Here is an 18,965-nt window from a genome sequence, read left to right as displayed (position 1 = left end):
TTTGATTTCTTGACAAAATGATAAGTAGGAAATTCTGGCAGTCAAAACTCAGTTTCCTGTATATTAAACCAGATACACCCACATATGGCTCTAGTGCAGTGGTTCTCAAACACTTCTACTGGTGACCCCATTCAGATAGCAAGCCTCTGAGTATGCCCCCGCCTCCTTATAAATTAAAAACACTTTTTTACTATATTTAACACCATTATAAATGCTGGAGGCAAAGAGGTGTTTGGGGTGGAGGCTGACATCTTGCGACCTCCCATATAATAACCTCGCAACCCCCCTGAGGGGTCCTGACCCCCAGTTTGAGAACCCCTGATCTACTGCAACCTGCATCCATAACTCAAAAGTAACTTAACTTAAAAATTTCAGATTGCACAAGAGTCTTGTTCTTAATGAGGAATAATCACTTGGTTAAATTTGATTTTTTTTTCTATATATCTAAATATCTAGATGACCTCAACACTAAAGTAACTGACAACAGTTATGTTGTAAACTATTCAAGATCTCCTTATATATAAACATAATACAAAATTTCTATTAGGACTGTTGGTAGCATAAAACATCTACAACACTCTGAAGCAGGGGTGGGCAAACTATGGGTCACTTCTGGCCCATCAGACATTTTTATCTGGCCCTTGAGCTCACACCAGGGAGCGGGGTCAGGGGCTTGCCCTGCTCCGCCTGCCCGGTGCTCCCCAGCCCCTGACTCATAATTCCCTTGATGAGCACCATTTTCCGGCACGGAGAGCCACACTGCGCAGGTGTGACTTCACCACGCTGTTTCCAGGTTTGGAACTCCACTCCTATGCAGCAGCTCCCCCCACATAGCAGTGCACCCAATCCCCTCCAAGTCTCCTATTGCCCTACCCTTGAGAGCCTTGAAACTCCCCAGGGTCCCAGCTAGGGTGCCTCCGCCATTGGCGGTGCCTGATACGGGCCCAGAGTCATCCCCGGTACCACCCATGTAAAGCCCCCCCCCATGCCACACCCCATCTCCCACCTTGGTAATATCCCTTATAGAGCCACCTCCCCACCAGGCATTCATGGTCCACCATACAATTTCCATACCCAGATGTGACCCTCAGGCCAAAAGTTTGCTCGCCCCTGCTCTGGAGGAGTGTAAAACTCAATTACACAACTCCTAAGTGCGATAGCCAGGGGTTTCCTTTCTTTTAACAAAATGGAAATAAGGGAAAAATCGGAAAAAAATAAGTTAATGCAACATTAATGTTTCAAATTAATTTGAAAAAAGTCAGGGATGGAAAAATTTCCTATTGTATTCTTAATCATTTGTTTTCGCTGACTACTCATAACTGACAATCATCACACTAGCCTTTGCCTCCTCTCAATCATGGGGGGAAGGAGGAAAGAGTGGTTCTATTGTAGTTGGGGCTACAGCTGCCATCTTGGTACACCCTTCCCAGAATCAGAAAGCTTAAACACGCTACTTTTTACATTAACAATCCAAAAATTAAGTAATTATCCATCTGACCAGATTTTTACTGAGCCAGATTCTAAGCAAAGTATGGTTATGGCTGTCAACACATGATTAATTAAAGAAAGGAAATTAGTAAATAAGAACAGCCTGGGGAGAGAGAGAGCTCAGTGGTTTGAGCATTAGCCTCCTAAAGCCAGGGTTCTGAGTTCAACCCTTGAGGGGGCCACTTAGGGATCTGGGGCAAAATCAGTACTTGGTCTTGCTAGTGAAGGCAGGAAGCTGGACTCAATGACCGTTGGGGTCCCTTCCAGCTCTATGAGATAGGTATATCTCCATATATATATATAAAACAAATAGTCCATTTTCCTTTCTACTTGTGCTTGACAATTCTCATAGTGGGATGTAACAAGCAATAATTATTAACTCAGATCAGCCTACATGAGCTCACCAAAATGCCAAAGAGAAAAAACTGCACAATTTTGTATCACATTTTTGCATAAAAATCCACACTAGGTGCCCCCAATATAACATCCCATCCTATAAATCCCAGACTCCAAGCCCAACATTTTCAAAATGTAGTTGTCTGAAGTTACATACCTAAATCCAAATAGGCACTCAAATAAGTCTCTTGATTTTCAGAGGCACTGAGGGATGTAGGTGTTGTGATGTTGAGTATTGGAATACCAAACTTTTAGGAACTTCAAAAATCACTGGAATTCACAAAGCTTGAGTTAGGTGCCTGGTCTCCCTATAGACCAGGGATGGGCAAACTGTGGCTCATGAGCCACATGCAGCTCTTTTACAGTTGAAGTGCGGTTCGTGGAGCCCCCACTCCCCATTCTCTGCCTACCAGACTGGGGGATCGGGGGAGGCTCAGGGCTTCTGCCCTGTGGCAGGGTGGTGGGGCTAGGGGCTTCTCCCCCAGGTACACACACCCTCTTACCCTCAGCAGCCCCTCCCTTCAGCTCCCAGGCGGGTGGCCCTAGACTAGCTGCCAGCAATTGGTGCCCTAGGCGAACCATGCAATTGGCACCCCCCTCACCCCCAACCCCAAGGGCAGATCTAGGCTGAGGTTTTTGGTAAACTGGGAAACATTTTTCCTTTTTTTTCCTTTTAATGTTTTTAAGCGTTTTTTTTAAACAGAGGCTTAATTATTCAGTTTGTCCCTCTGTCTGTCCAACCAATGTTTTTGAGATCAAATAAAATAGAGACACAAAATTTTCAGAATACATTTGTACACGACAGCTAGATGATATTTCAGTCCAATTTCAAATAAAAATGCATTAAAATGTTAATTATATTTTTTATTATTATAAATAATACACTATCCTGCTTTAACTGCCATTACCACCACATCCAATATAGAAAGAAATAAGAAAACTCTTCAATGAACTTTAACCTGTATTTACAAAACACTCTGAATAAACAGTACTCTGTGCTCTTAAAATATGATTTTTCTTGCTTTAAGTTTTGAAAATTCAGTCACTAGTTCTTTTAGATCCAGTTTTCCAGCTATTTCATGCTCTGTTGACATAGTAGCAAGTCCAAAAAGTCTCTCTTGCACCATTGTTGAACGCAGAGATGTTTTTATCAATTTTAACTTTGAGAAGCTACGTTCCCCACTAGCTATAGAAACTGGCAAAGTTAAAAGAATGTGTAAAGCTATAAAAATGTTTGGAAAACTGTCAGAGTTTATTTTCACAAACAAACTTCAGTACTTCTTCAGGAGTGGAATGTTTCTTAAGTCGTCTTCAAAAAGCCTGAAGCTCACTATATAAATCTGTAGCATCTTAGTTAGCCTATATGGATGGGCCACCCCTGCTCCCAGATGTTAGCTCCTTGGGGAGAGGCAGCAGCAAAGAACTGGGAGCTGTAGAGAGGGGCTGCTGCTTTAGCTCCACAGGGAGAGGCAGCAGCAAAAGCACTGGTTCTCCAGGCAGCTCCCAGCTGTTTGCTGCTGTCTCTCCCCGCAGCCACAGCTCCCAGCATGCTGGCTCCAGCTGCTTCAGTGCAGGGAGTGGGCCTGGTGGCACCATGTGACCGAGCAGGGGCAGCCAACCCTGGCATAAATCTGAGGCGGGGCACATGGCCCTGGGTGCCCTCCTCCATGTGTCATCTCTGGTTCTGCCCAGCACGGAGGGGAGTCTTGGGGCTTCAGCCTGCAGGGTGTGTCTGCCAGGGCTCGGGACTTCAGGCCTGTGGGATGTGCCTGCCAGGACTCCAGCAAGAGCGGGGGCTGAAGCCTCAATCCCCAGAAGGTGCCTCCTGCAGGGTTGAAGCCCCAAGACCCTCCTTCCTGCGTGGCTGAAGCCCTGAGCCCCAGCAGATGCACCCTGGCTCTCAAACTTCTGAAGACTGTCATATGCCGCTCACACGGTCAGTTAATTTGGCCACCCCTGGGCTAGTCCCTTAATCACAAGACTTTCTCTACACTGTAATATGTGGATTGTCCATTCCACCTCTACATCCAGGAGTACTGAATACTTTCAACCAGTTGTTCGGATGTGGAGGTACTCTAAACATTATTTAAGGTAATTTGCAGAGTTGCAGGGGGTCCAACACTCTCCCATTGTGCTCTTATATTCCATTTATCTTGAAAGTCTCAAATGTTGGTAAGGTTTGTATGTTGCTTTTCTATGGATATGTTTGGCTACTGTGCCCTGCTCTTACAATAACAGTCTCTATAATGCATGGAAAACCTTTAAAAATTGAAGTATTTATTGAATTGAAAGTTACAATATTTGTAAATACCATTTAAAAAGTTAACTGTTTAAAAGATTAAAAAATGTCATTTAAAGAGTTTGGTGGCACCTTAAAGACTAACAGATTTATCTGGGCATAAGCTTTTGTGGGTAAAACCACTTCTGAGGTTTTTTACCCACGAAAGCTTATGTCCAAATACATCTGTTAGTCTTTAAGGTGCCATCGGACTCCTTGTTGTTTTTGTGGATACAGACTAACACGGTACCCTCTGATATTTAAATCATTAGCTGTTTAAGTGGCTGGGGCCCACTCTTGCTAGGTGGCGCTGCTCCGGCTAGGCACTGTGGCTGGGCCCACACCAGCTGGCAGAGAGGTTAATGGTTAGGGTGGTTAACCAGTAAGGCTATATTTACTGGTTAACCTTTCACATCCCTAATTTATAACTGTAGGCACTTGGAGTTAGTGTGGGGGAAGTTCTGCGGCCTTGCAATCTCTGGATATTTAAGCCCCTTTATTTTCAGTTTAAATTGATTTTTACTGAAAAAATCCTGGGTTTCATAAAAAGTATTATTTGTTTTTGTCCCAATTTTATACATCATTCAAACATATATATAAAACTTGTTTCCTTAGGAAAATACAATACATTATATGAGGTCTATATATTGTTTTAATACATATTAGTTTGTGTGTATGAGCAAAGCTGCCTGTTGAAGTAAGGCTAGGTATTCGTCTAGAAGATACACACAATAAACAGGCACGCACAGCAGCTCTGAAGTGCGTGTGCATCTGAACATACTGATTGAATCTCATGCCCACCACATACACATTTCAAGCTGTTAGATAACCGTTCAAAAATTTGACACGCTAAACCAGAATGAAAATCTGTATTCAAAAGTTTTTTAAAAAACCAGGAGAAAAGGATGAAGTTGAGTATATGCGCTGCAAATGGCGTGGCCCAATTATTAAATGTAAATATTTATAGGCTAATAGCTCTAAGCCTACAATGGTAAACTGTTTATTCAGATGAAAAGTTTTATTTGGGGATTGGATATATAGTTTCTTAAACGCGGAGGTGGCACACTATTTTGAGTTGTTTTACTTGTGCAGCAAACCACACGGAATTCCGTTCACCAACCCATTAATCTCCTAAATACCCGCCCCCGTCCTTCCCGTCCACCAAAATAAACCCCACTATTTACCCGGAAAAATATTAAGCTTTTTGCATCAATTTTCACCGATTTGTTGTTGCGGCAATAAACCCCAATACATTCCCGGGGGAAAATAACTAAAACGTAAACAGAAAACACAGGGCCCTATGGCTATGGTACAAACCCGCCCCAAGGGGCACCAGGCTGCAGGACTCTGGGCTCTGCCGAAGCTCGGCGCTCGGATTTGTACAAGGCAGGTTGTGAAAGCACCAGGTCCGGCTCCGCCTTCCGCAGCGGAGCAGCGTCGCTGGGTGGGAGGCGCTGCTGGGCCCGGCCGGCGACAGCCGGTTGGCTGCGGAGCTAGAGGAGCGGGGGCAGCCAGGTAGCCCGGGCCAGACCGCGCGAGGCTCCTCAGAGCGGCCTTGGCTGCAGCCCCTCGAAGCAGCGTCCCAGGGGCGCCCGTTAACGCTCCTTCCCCTCGAGCGCCCGTGTTCCGGCCACAACCCATGGGGCAGCAGTTACCGCCCGCCAATCCGTGCGCGCTCTGCCCGCCTCGGAGAGCAGCCCCGCCCGCTGGGGAGCCGCGTTCTATCTCCATGGAAACGCGGGCGGCCGGTTGAGGACGAGCCTCGGCTCGCTAGCCCGTCCGGGGCAGGGAGCAGGGCCAGGGGAGCCGGGGAGCGCGGCAGCGGAGGCTGGGACTCTCTCAGTGGGTCGGGTGAAGAGGGCTCCCTGGGCTGGGGGCGAGGGAGCTCTTGCTGCGCCGGCTCGCGGGGGAGGGAAAATGCCGGTTTCCTGGTGCAGAAAGACCCCCCCCTCCGTGCGTGGGCGTTGTACGTGCAGCGAGGGGCGCGCAACATGCGCGGAGGGGCAATTTGCGCGCGCTCCCTCGCGGAGTGTCCCCGCCCAGCCGGGAGCTGCGGTGCGCGGGGGCAGGAGGCAGCCAGAGGAACTCGCCATGTCCCCTTCTGAGCCTCCCCGCGCCCCGCTCTGCCTGGTTGCGCCCGGCGGCCTTCGGGGAGGACGAGCGGTTGTTCTCGAGCTGGACCCCTTGTAGCTGTGTAGCGGAGGGGGGTAACGGGCATGCCCAGTAGACACAGTTTTGCAGAAACATTGTTTATTAAATTGTTTTACTTCTCAGGTGAGTTTTGTGCATGTGACGAGTGTCCGATTGATGGCCCTGCTCACTGGAGTCCTGTGTTCACTCTCAGAAGAGGTACAGTGTGGGCAGCGGTCAGGGCCAGATTAACTCCCACAGCCGTGGGCCCAGGGCTAATAGATTATGTGGGGCCCTTGTATACAAGTCTTTTTCCTAATTGAAAACAAAATGATCGCAATTAGGGCATGGAGGCTATTAATGCTATACTGAACTTGCCTTTTAATTCACATAAAGCCATTCTGTGGTTACATTTCAGTCTTAAAACATTTAGAATATAGTTAAGTTAATTCAAAATAGCCTACTTCTTACCTTAGAACAGCTGTTGTATTAGTTTCTTTCTGAGAGGGAGTTTGGGTGCAGGCAGGCCGGCTCCAGGCACCAGCGCAGCAAGCAGGTGCGTGGGGCGGTCAACGGAAAGGGCCGGCATATCCTGCTCTTCGGCGCCAATTCGGTGGCGGGTCCCTGTGTCCCCTTGAGAGGGAAGGAACCGCTGCCGAATTGCTGCCAAAGGGCCACTTGGGGCAGCAAAATCACTGGAGCCGGCCCTGGGTGCAGGAGTGGGCTCCAGGCTTGGGCAGTGTTGGGATGCAGGAGAGGGTGCACGGTACAAGCTCTGGGTGCTGGATAGGGCTCGGGGCTGGGACAGGGGATTGGAGTTTGGGAGGGGGTGAGAGGATGCGGGTTTTGGGAGAGAGTTTGGTGCAGGAAGGGATTGTGATGTGGGGCAGGGTGTTAGGGTGCAGGAGGGGGTGTGAGGTGCAGGCTCTGGCCAGAAGGCATTACCACAGGTGGCTCCCTGCTGGTGGCGCAGCAGGGCTGAGGCTGGCTGCATGTCATGGCCTCATGCCGCTCCTGGCATGTTTTTGCGTGCCCCTAGGGGGAGGGGGACAGTGTGTCTCCGTGTGCTGCCTGCGCCTGTGGGGACAGTGCTGGGGACAGGGAGAGTGCACGGAGCTGCTTCCCCCCCCATCAGGGGCCACAGACAGGTGCCACAAGCTGGCTGATTCCGGGAGCGGCATGGGGGCCAAGGCATGTAGGCAGCCTGCCTGAGCCCAGCTGCACCGCTGGACTTTTAGCGGCCCAGAGATGGCCATCAACTGGCAGACGCTCCAGGACTGATCAATAAATAAATTATGGATTTATTTTTGCAAGGCCACTTGAGGCTCTGAGCTGCAACCCCTAAAGTCCTTGCGTTAATCTGGCCCTGGCAGCAGTAGCAGAAGCTCCCACACACTGCCAATATGCTCAAACCTCATTCTGGAGTTACCCCTATAGGGTATGAATGTAGTTACATTTCCATGACCTTTTCTGAGACTTCTAAGAAAGATGTGATTTGGTGCCAACTATAGTGTTTTGTGGGAAGACTTGATTAAAAAAAATTACATTTGGAATTTTTGTAGGAAAAAATCAGACAAATTTTTCACAAAAATGTGTAAAAGGAAAAAAAAAATCCTTTATTTCAATAAGCTCTGACTGAAGGCACCTGATAACTAGGAACTGAACTGAGACCAACATTCCTTCACACTGAATATGCATCAGAGGATAACAATATTCAGTCATTAGGTTAGAGTTGAATTTATGATGTAGAAAGCTTAACATCCTCTTACCAGTCTCCTGATCCTAATAATTGGAATTCCTAATCATATCTCAAATTAAGTGATAATTTTATTTCATTTCTTAAACACATGAAAAACTGAAAGTTCTCAGAACTGTCATTGGAGTCCTGGAGTTGATAACCTGTAGTTCAATAATTTGCCATTAATCTACAAACAAGAGGTATTTACTTGTCCTGGTCAGAATTCTGCCTCACATATCAGACTAAGTTCCCTCTAAGCTGTGCAACTGCACAGCAGGCTACAAGAGCCACGCAGCTAGAGAGAGGTGGTTCGGCGCATCCCCACCCAGCAGGAGCTGCTGCGGGTGGGGACAGATGCGCCCATCCCCTGGCCCTGCTGGAGCTGCCGGGTCTGGGGAGAGGCACCTCTCCCCTAGTCTGGCACCTCCGGAGCTGCCGGGGAGAGATGCCTCTCCCCTGGCCCCGAGCTGCTGCAGCGAGAGAGGGCTGGGGGAGTCCTCTCTCTCCCCGCCTCAGCCCTGGGGCAGCCTGCACGCCAAACCCCTCATCCCTAGCCCCACCCCAGAGCCTGCACCCCCAGCCAGAGCCCTCATCCCCCCGCACTCCAACCTTCTGCCCCAGTCCTCAGCTCCCTCCCACACTCTGAACCCCTCAGTCCCACCCCTGCCATACATCACCTCCATACTGGTACACATAACAAAATTCATTCCACACATAGATGTAAAAAAATAGAGGGAACAGTGGTGTCAGAGGTACTGTTAATGATTGTAGTGAGATTTTTGTTCCTTCAGCTTCCAAATAGACCTCAGCTGATGTGAAAAATATATTTGTTCCCTTAAAGCTGATGCATTTTTACCTGCTTTTGTGTTGATTGCTGAGTTAGTCCTGTTCATCTAATAAGAAATATTCCATCTGTCAGATAAAAGCTATCTGGGTTAATCTTTTATAATCAGTTTTTGTATTTTTCCTTCAAATCTTGTTTTGTGTTAGTTTCTTATTGTTTGGAAATATTCTTGTCACTTGTGGTCCAGTGAACCATAAATCATCTCTGCTACCTAGTCAAGTTGTTATTGAAAATTTAAGAGGCTGGGGGCATTAGAAGAGAATATGTAATCTCACTATTATCAGTAAACGTTGCAGTGGGGAAAACAGAGAATGAAAGACAAATGTATGATGCACTGTAATAAACATCAAACCTGTTAATGTATTGTTGGTCCAGAATGTCTCACTCTCAGGCTGAAAGTGTCATAAAGAATATAATTCGTGAAATAGGACAAGAATGTGCCATGAAAGGGCAAACTGTCTCTGAAACCTTGGTGGCTTTCATGGTAAGAACACAATTAATATTTTAGCTATTTATTATTTTGTTTAAATGCCTTCAGGTCATGTTAATATCCTCCTAAGGTTAATAACATCATTTTCACTAAACAGACAAGTATAAAGATTTAGCAGTTGTGCACATCGGCCACAATTTTCAAACTCTGTTCTTAGACTCCAGCCTTGCTAGGACTTACTGTAATTTTACTCACTGTAAATAGTCTCCCTAATAACATCTTTTGCTAATCTGCAGGTGAAAGCTGTCGTTTTGGATCCAAGGAATGAGTTTAATGTGGATCGAACCCTCACGAAAAATGATGTGCAAAAACTTATTAAGGTAATTCTGAAAATTCTCCCAAAGTTCAGATACTTTACATACTTATGTAGAAATAAAACTTAAATATCTGCTCTGTATTTATAGTAACAGAACATACCTGCCATTGCCATCCACAGGCTAACATATACAATTATTCAAAGGCACCTGTATTGTATATGCATTGGGAAATCTAAACAATCTAACTACTTGTTAAAGTGATGTTATGGTAAATTACTGAGATCTCAGCATAATTATTAGAAGGTATGTGAAGATTAGATGAATGAAATATTTTTTGCCTCCCGGAGCTACAGTATAACCAGATATTAGAGGAGGGAGGGAGGGAGAGACTGAGACTAGCAGACAGAAATATTGAAAGCATCTTTAATTGCTAATCAGTCTCAGTAGGAGACTTTTCTATACAGCACCAAACATCCTATCAGCACTTAACAAATACTAAATCATACTAGTTTGTAGGTTGGTGATTTTTAGCTACCTGATCAATTTCCTAAGAGTCCTTTAAAGCATTTTGAAAACTAACATCATACTTCATTCTCATGATTCTGTAGTCAAGAATGGATTCTGCATTTCCTAGGGGTGGTATATACCTATTCGTCATGTTCTGTTGGGAGAATGAGGAATGGGGAGAGGAAGGCTCCGTTGCCGCTGTCAAAATGGTAACATTGCTATTGATGTTTCAGAAAATTCTAAGTGGTTAGAAAGAATTAACTTTTACAACTCTCTTCTTAGCTCTGTGTTAGTAGACTTCTTGATGCAGTAAATCCATCCCTGGACACTATTAAGATGCAAGTTTACTTTGATATGAATTATACAAACCGAGGTAATTTTAATATGTACAAATATTAAGTATGAGTGTCAGATAATAAAACTTGTATCTAACTATATTGACTCATCTGTATTTTAATATTAATCTTTATTAGCATACTATATGCATGTGACAGCAAAGCAAAATAAGATAATAAAATGAACTTGAAAGTGCAGGTAAAACTATATGGTTGTAAATTAAATTACTACTTAAAAAAGAATTCTCACAATATCCCTGGAGGTAAGTATTACTTTCCCTGTTTTAGAGGAAATTGAGGCAAAGGTGTTGCCCAAAGCTACCGTATAAGTAAGTAGCAGAGCTGGAATAAGAACTCAGGAGAATTTGGCTCCCAGGCTTGTGTTCAGTCTGCTAGGCTATACAGCATCTCAACTCATTTGACTTGCCTTTTTTTTTAAAAATGGTGAAATTTTGAGCTCCAGTATAATCATTTCAGTTGTCTTTGAACACTGTACTCGATTCTCAGGGGTGGATGCAGTAGGAACCTGGGTAGATAATAGGATAGATCTGTGACAGGCAACCTGAACTGGGGTACTGCTGTGCCCCCTTAACTCTCCAGCCTGGATTCTCTCTCACAATGCTTTGCTACTGACAAGCACCAAACCTCTCCCCGCGCTGTTATCTTTCAGTACAACAGCATGTGGAGCTCCACAACTAGCTAAATTGCATGAATGCTCCCTGAGCCACTCATGAATTGCACAGAGAAAGGCACCAGCAAACCTGCCAAGCCCCCAGCCTTGCACAGCAGAACTGTAGTATCTTGCCCTTATCAGAAGCCTGACCAGTGTAAATTCATTACCCAGTCCGACTCTCCCTCAGTGTGGAGAGGATACACACTGGCCTTTGTAATCTGAGCTGAGATTACACTTTAACCAAAACACACTGTTTTAGGTAAAGTATAAAACAGATTTATTAACTACAGAAAGATCAATTTTAAGTGATTATGAGTGGTAGGTCAGAGATAGTTACCAAGGAAAATAAAAGGTAAGCATGCAGTCTAAATCCTGAACCTTATTAGACTGAACAATATTTGGATCAAGCAGTTTTCTCACCCCTCTGGATGTTAGTTTGGTTACAGTCCTTAATACACAGGCTTTCCCTTTAAGCCTGAGACCAGTCTCCTCAGTTCAAGTCTTTGTTTCCCCAGCGTTCTTGTTGCTTCCAGTGTAGGTGGGGGAGGAGAAAGGTAAAAGCACAGTGCCTTTGTCCTTTATTTTATATTCTCAGGCTGTGTCTACACTTCGTACCTTTCAGTGGCACAGCTGTGCTGCTACATCCGGGCCGCAGTAATGTACGCTGTATAGCAGCTCTTTGCTGAAGAGAGAGCTCTCCTGCCAGCAAAATATAACCACCTCCAACGGGGGACAGTACCTTTCCCACCGACAAAGTGCTGTCTGTACTGGCGCATTTTGTCATTAAAACTTTTGTCGGTCAGCGGTGTGTTTCTGTCACACCCCTAACCTACAGAAGTTTTAACGATGAAAGTGCAATGAAGATATAGCTTTAGTCCATGTCCCTGCAAAGAAACTAGCCCAAGCATGCCAAGTGGAGTGCCCCAAGAGTTGGTCCTGGGCCCAGCTTTGTTCAATATCTTCATTAATGATCTAGAGGATGGCATGGATTGCACCCTCAGCAAGTTTGCAGATGACACTAAACTGGGAGGAGTGGTAGATACGCTAGAGGGTAGGGATAGGATGCAGAGGGGCCTAGACAAATTAGAGGATTGGGCCAAAAAAAATCTGATGAGGTTCAACAAGGACAAGTGCAGAGTTCTGCACTTAGGATGGAAGAATCCCATGCACTGCTACAGACTAGGGACCAAGTGGCTAGGCAGGAGTTCTGCAGAAAAGGACCTACAGGTTACAGTGGATTAGAAGCTGGATGTGAGTCACAGTGTGCCCTTGTTGCCAAGAAGGGTAATGGCATTTTGGGATGTATAAGTAGGGGACATTGCCAGCAGATCGAGGGATGTGAACATTCCCCTCTATTCGACATTGGTGAAGCCTCATCTGGAGTACTGTGTCCAGGTTTGGGCCCCACACTACAAGAAGTATGTGGAAAAATTGGAAAGAGTCCAGCGCAGGGCAACCAAAATGATTAGGGGGCTGAAGCACATGACTTATGAGGAGAGGCTGAGGGAACTAGGCTTATTTAGTCTGCAGAAGAGAAGAATGGCGGTGGGGGTGGGGGAGAATTTGATAGCTGCTTTCAACTACCTGAAAGGGGGTTCCAAAGAAGATGGATCTAGACTGTTCACAGTGGTACTAGATGAGAGAACAAGGAGTAATGGTCTCAAGTTGCAGTGAGAGAGGTTGAGGTTGGATATTAGGAAAAACTTTTTCACTAGGAGAGTGGTGAAGCACTGGAATGGGTTACCTAGGGAGGTGGTGGAATCTCTTTCCTTAGAGGTTTTTAAGGTCAGGCATGACAAAACCCTGGGATTATTTAGTTGGGAATTGGTGCTGCTTTGAGCAGGGGGTTGGACTAGATGACATCCTGAGCTCCCTTCCAACCCTGATACTCTATGATGGATCTTGTTGAGTCACAGGGTTGAACAATCCCCATTGTGTGGTGCTTCTCTTACAGAATTGTAAATCCCTTGTCTACAACTCCCCTGCTGATTAATGGTTGTTTAACCCCCGCCTGGGTGTGGATCACCTCCTTTGTTGTCACTGAAGAACTAGCAAGGGACAACTCCCAAACTTACAACATCTTTCAATAACAACTGTACAGCAAAATCTTATAATAATATACATATTTTGATGGAACAATGGGTTTCAGCAGATCATGACCTTTCCTATATATCTTACATGGCATACTTTGTACAAAACATATAATTACATGACATTGGTGAATATGGGGGTTCCAAAGTGCTGGTTTGAGGTACAGAGTGCCAAAAGATCTATCATGGGAAGTACAGTATTACAGCATGGATATAACACAGAAAGAATGTATAATGGACTTTGAAGCCAGAACACATTCGCTTTTCTTTAAGCAAGAGAAAGGCAACGTTATAGAAGGGCAGCGTTCTAGGTTCTTTGAACCAATTTTTTCTCTGAGTTACACTGGTCCATTGACTTCAGTGCAGTTACTCTAGACCTGCCCTTGTGTGACCTGAGAGCAGAATTTGTCCATTTGTTGATTTTCACAATTGAGAAAGATCAGCATTATTGGACTGTCTATTTTAAATTGATTGAGTTTGCATAGTTCAGAGATTATTTCATAAAATAGAAATATTACAATCCCAGTGAATTAGGCAGATACTTGTCTTTGGCTATTATATATAAATATTGTATGTTGTCTCTGATCAGTGCCCACTCCCAGTGACTTAAAATGGCAGAGAAGGTCTGGGTGGGAACAGGAAAAGAGAAGGAGGAGAATAAGAGTCATGGTGCCATGCAATATTCCTGGGACAGGGAGAGCTGAGAGGCATGGGACATTCATAGGGCATCAGGGTAAACTGTGAAAATTATTTGAAAGCTTTTGCTGCCTAGCACTGGCTTTCATAGTGGATGTTTAAAATTAGCAAATCTAAGGGCTTGATCCAAAGCCACTGGGGTTTGGAGCAGGCCCAAAATGCACAAACAGCATGTTCAGTCCAGTGAAAATTATGTTACTGTACATAAGTTAGATCAAAAATGAGAATAATATTTGGCAGTAACATAGCACTTCTCAAATACCTTTCCTTCCCAGTTGAGTTACTTAATGAGCAGCATCGTGTTCTAGAGGCCAGGCTGGCCCCTGTGAGCAGAGAAATCACAGATAATCGTGCTCGTACACGGGAAGAGCTGGAGAGCATTTACCGAAAGATTGTTAGCTATGTTCTGCTACGCTCTGGCCTCGGATCCCCTACAGACATCAAGGTTGTTAGGGAGGCAACAGGTCAGTAATCAGTCAAAGTATCTGATACTGGGCATCCTTTGTGGGAAAATAAAGTCTGGGCCTGATTCTGCTCTGACACAATGTAAATCTGGAATAATTTCATTGACTTCAGTAGAGTTTCCTGGTGTGAAACTGCTGTGAGTTGGGAATCAGGCTGTCTGACTCTTTCATTAAAACATCCAATTGCCGAGATACTAGTAAATATTGTAAATTGAGGCAGCTTTAAAAATATTTGCTACTAATAGTCTGAATTTTAGTTAAATAATTTCTGTGGCATAAAATAGCTTGATAGCATTTCAGCCTGTCTGCTTTGTTATTCGCTCATCTCCAACAATAGGTGTGGTAAAATTATTAATTTGTGAGCGCCTAAGCATCTCTCCAAATCTAGAATATACTGCTATTTTCACAACTACAGGAGTTAGTTTTGCTTCCCTAGTATTTTCAGTTTCATTCTTGTACCTGCTGTTATTTTTTAAATCTTTTCAGCTGCCCTGCAGAGTGTGTTTCCCCAGACAGAGCTGGGTGTGTTTCTCTCTCTCAGTAAGAAGGACAAAGAGCGACAGCTGAAAGAACTTACCATGATTGTCACAGGAATTCGGTTATTCAACAAGGACTGTGGGAAAGGAGGAGAAGGCATTGATGACTGTAGGTATATTACTTAATTAAAATTATGAGCCCTAAGCCAGACTCTTCTTGTCTCTAGACCTCTAGACCCATGACCTCATGCTACTCAAGATGAGCAGGATTTGGCCCAGTGTCAGTAAACCTGAAGGAAAAACAAACTATTAGATGAATGAATTGTATAATGCTTAAGGCCAATCAATGCAAATGTCAAAATGGTACTGTCAAAATATTTACAGTAGAGCAGGGGTCGGCAACCTTTCAGAAGTGGTGTGCTGAGTCTTCATTTATTCACTCTAAATTTAAGGTTTCGCATGCTGGTAATACATTTTAATGTTTTTAGAAGGTCGGTCTCTCTATGAGTCTAAACTATTGTTGTATGTAAAGTAAACAAGTTTTTAAAAAACGTTTAAGAAGCTTAATTTAAAATTTAATTAAAATGTAGATCTTATCAGTTTAGTGCAGTGGTTCTTAACCTGGGGTGCACGCACCCCCGGAGCAGGGCTGGTGCAAGAATATTTTGCACCCTAAGCGAAACTTCCACCTTGCACATTGGTTCATTGACAGGCAAATCCCCAACGATCCTTTATAGACCCCAGGGGCCTGCCGTGTCCAGGGGCTGCTCTCCAGACCAGGTTCCCCCCTCCCAACCTCCTGAACTCCCCTGGAGGGTGCACAGCCACCCTGCAAGCCCTCCCAACCCCACTCAGGTGGCCCCCACCTCAAGTCCATTCACTGGCTTTGCCAGGCTTGGGCCGCTGCAGCAGCTTGGCAGGGAGGAGCCACCTTCCGGAGGCACCAGAGAGCCAGAGCGTCCCGCTTGCGGCAGCAGCGAGCCCCAGCCATGGAGGAGCCGGCATGGTGCAGGGGGGCAGCAGCGCTGCAAAGGTGGGGGTGGCACCGCTAGCGGGGAGCAGCTGCGCCCCCCCACCTCTCCTGCCCAGGCTGCGGCCCAGTGCCCCCCGGGGGTGCCTGTAGGCTGCAGTGAATGTATGTGGGTGCCAGCCCCCATGCGCCCCCGGCTCCCCCCTCACCTAGGGTTATCATATTTCAACAATCAAAAAAGAGGGGAGAGCCCTGCCCTAGCCCCCATCCACTCCCTCCCACTTCCCCCTCCCCCCCCGATTGCCCTGGTCAGAATGCCCAACCCCCGCGTGCTCCTTGTCCCCTGACTGCCCCTTCCTGGAACCCCTGCCCCAACTGCCCCCCAGAACCCCACTCCCTACCTAAGCCTCCCTGCTTCATGTTCCCTGACTGCCCCCTCCTGAGACCCTCCCACCCTAACTTCCCCCTAGGAACCTGCCCCCTACCTGTCCCCTGACTGCCCCAACCCTTATGAACACCCCCTCCTCCAGACAGACCCCCGGGGACTCCCACGCCCCATCCAACCACTCCCCGCCCCCTGACAGAACCATCCAACCCTCCCCCTGCTCCCTGCTTGCCCCCTGGGACTCCCCTTACTAGGCCCATGCCGGTGAAACATTGGCTCCACGTGGAGTTTTGCCTCCATGTAGAGTGCTGAGGCAGCAGGAGAGGGGGAGCTGTGGGAGGGGCAGTGGCAACGGTGGCTCACACTTCCGGGAGCCGCAGAACCCGAGCATGGTGAGTGGGGAGCCGGTGGGTGCACCTGCCTGGGCTGTGGCCTGGTGCCCCCCCGGGGGGGGCGGGGGCTCCTGCAGTGGATGCATGCGGGCGGCGGGCCCCATGCGCCCCCCAGCTGCCCCCTCGTCACGCTCGGGATCTGCAGCTCCTGGGAGTGTGAGCTGCCGCCGCCGCCCCTCCCGCAGCAGGCTCAGGGCCTCGAACCCCAGCGGCTCACACTCCCGGGTGCCGCAGAACGAGCGTGGTGAGGGGGGAGACAGAGAGTGTGCCTGCCGCCAGTGTGGGGTCCTGGCCGCCAGCCCTGCTTCACTCGGCCGGCCATGCGTGCTGAGCAGGGTCGGCGGCCAGGACTCCAGCTGGCAGCTGCGTGCCAGGCAAAATCGGCTCGCGTGCCAAAGGTGGCACACGTGTCATAGGTTGCCGACCCCTGCAGTAGAGCATACCTTTAATCTAATATTGCATGAGATGTTAGAAATCCACGGGACAGAAAATACGTAAATTCTGATAATTTTGGGTAATTTCTCCCGATTTTTCTTGAATACTCAAAAATCTCTTAAGTCTTGAGCCCTTCTGGTTGTTTAGATAACTATAATAATGTAAACTGATGCACTGGAATTTTTTTGAGCGTGCAGCCAGATAACCCAAAATAGTAAGCCCAAAGAGATGGCTAAACTTCCTTGTTGCTCTTATTTTTGACTCCTTCCTTAAAATATAGAGTCATGGAGTTTAAAGCCAGAAGAGACCGCTAGATCATCTAGTATGACCTCTTGTATATTGCAGGTCACCAACACCACCCAGCACCTGCACACTAAATCCAATAACAGAATTGACACCAAACTAAATGAGACCCACAGGAGACTAAACTGTTATGTGCCATGCGCAGAGAATAGGCAGGACCAATGTGCACCAGTGCAGGAAGCCCTTGCAGTGGCAGGGAAATGATTAAATGATAGAAACCCAGATAATTCTGGCAAGTAAGTGACCAACATCCACACGCTGCAGAGAAGGCACCGCCGCCCCCAAAGGTCACTGCTGATTTGATGTGGGAAAAAATTCTATGCTGGCCCGGTATATAGTGATCAGTTAGACCCTGAGTATATGAGCAAGAACCAACTAGCCAGCCAAGTATCTCAGAGAGAGAATGCTCAGTGCCACCTCATAGCCTTGGCCTACTCAGTGCCCCATCTCCAGTTGTTGCTATCCCTGATGCTTCAAAAAGGAGATTTAAAAAAAAACAAAACCTCCCAAAATGCTGGGATGAAGGAGTCTGGTGGGGGATCCCTTCTTGAACCCTGAAGCATGAGCTTTAGGGACATAAGCCAGAAGTGAGCCCCATGTCTGTTGAGGCCTGCAACCCAAAAACAACCAATGTTATTAAACATTTCACTGCTGAATGTATCAGTATTATTATTTAAATGGTTATTCAATGGAAATAAGATTACAATATATATGATATATTGTAATCTATGTAGTTTAATTGTATTTTCATACAGAGTAGGGATCGGCAATCTTTGGCATGTGGCCTGTCAGGGAAATTCGCTGGCTGGCCGGAACAGTTTGTTTACCTGCAGCGTCTGCAAGTTCGGCTGAACGCAACTCCCACTGGCCGCAGTTGGCCGTTCCAGGCCAATGGGGGCTGCAGGAAGTGGCGTGGGCCGAGGGATGTGCTGGCTGCTGCTTTCCACAGCCCCCATTGGCCTGGAACAGTGAACCACGGCCAGTGGGAGTTGCGATTGGCCAAACCTGTGGATGCTGCAGGTAAACAAACCGTCCCGGCCCACCAGCATATTTTCCTGACGGGCCGCATGCCAAAAGTTGCCGATCCCCAATATAGAGGCTAAGACACTATATGTAAAATGTTCTAATACCTCTGAATGAATAATGCTATACAAAAATAAATAATAACATGTATTGTGAGTTGTGAACATGCAAATAATCAACTGTTCTACTGATTATTTGGATAATCGAGATAATACTTTGCACTTAGAGCACCTTTAATTCAGGGTTCTTAGTGCTCTTCACAATGGTATATACAGCATTATTACCCCACTTTACAGATTGAAAAATAGAGATTAATTAAAGAGATTTATGTGAGTTTTCTAAAGATCATACAGCAAATTGTGGGCAGAGCTGACTGAATAGAAATGAACAGTTTTGCCACTCAGATCTTCTCTCTGAGTCTAATCATTATACCACACAGCCTCTGCTGCTTGCCTATGTTTTAATGTTAAGTCACATATAAAGAGGAATGCATAAAAAACCCCACATGGCACACTGTCTGATCTGAGTGTTCACACTTATCTCTTTTGCATGCACAGACGTCTAGTTACATGTCCAAATGTAGAATGTAATGGAT

The 18,965-nt window shown here is 46.3% G+C and overlaps 2 protein-coding genes across 9 annotated transcripts in view; both read left to right on the top strand.

Annotated features, from left to right (window-relative positions):
- ORC3 (origin recognition complex subunit 3) overlaps positions 1-18,965 on the top strand; it is a 260,786-nt gene that overhangs the window by 6,372 nt on the left and 235,449 nt on the right. The gene's annotated exons all lie outside the window — the stretch shown is intronic.
- The window catches only part of CFAP206 (cilia and flagella associated protein 206), a 46,826-nt gene continuing 33,794 nt past the window's right edge, over positions 5,934-18,965 (top strand). For 2 of the 8 annotated variants that reach the window (XM_050950118.1, XM_050950125.1), the window contains exons 1-5: positions 7,220-9,358; positions 9,601-9,684; positions 10,411-10,501; positions 14,198-14,386; positions 14,873-15,031. In XM_050950118.1, the coding sequence (XP_050806075.1) occupies positions 9,233-9,358; positions 9,601-9,684; positions 10,411-10,501; positions 14,198-14,386; positions 14,873-15,031 (649 nt within the window). In that variant the 5' untranslated portion in view covers positions 7,220-9,232. Of the gene's footprint in view, positions 6,009-6,237; positions 6,512-7,219; positions 9,359-9,600; positions 9,685-10,410; positions 10,502-14,197; positions 14,387-14,872; positions 15,032-18,965 lie in introns of those variants that run through there. The other 6 variants (XM_050950120.1, XM_050950123.1, XM_050950122.1 and 3 more) reach the window with 6 other exon arrangements.

The sequence above is a fragment of the Gopherus flavomarginatus genome, chromosome 4, assembly GCF_025201925.1.
Source record: "Gopherus flavomarginatus isolate rGopFla2 chromosome 4, rGopFla2.mat.asm, whole genome shotgun sequence".
Classification (NCBI taxonomy): Eukaryota; Metazoa; Chordata; order Testudines; family Testudinidae; genus Gopherus; species Gopherus flavomarginatus.
Note: the sequence above shows the minus strand (reverse complement) of the source record. Positions and strands in the feature narration are given on the sequence as shown.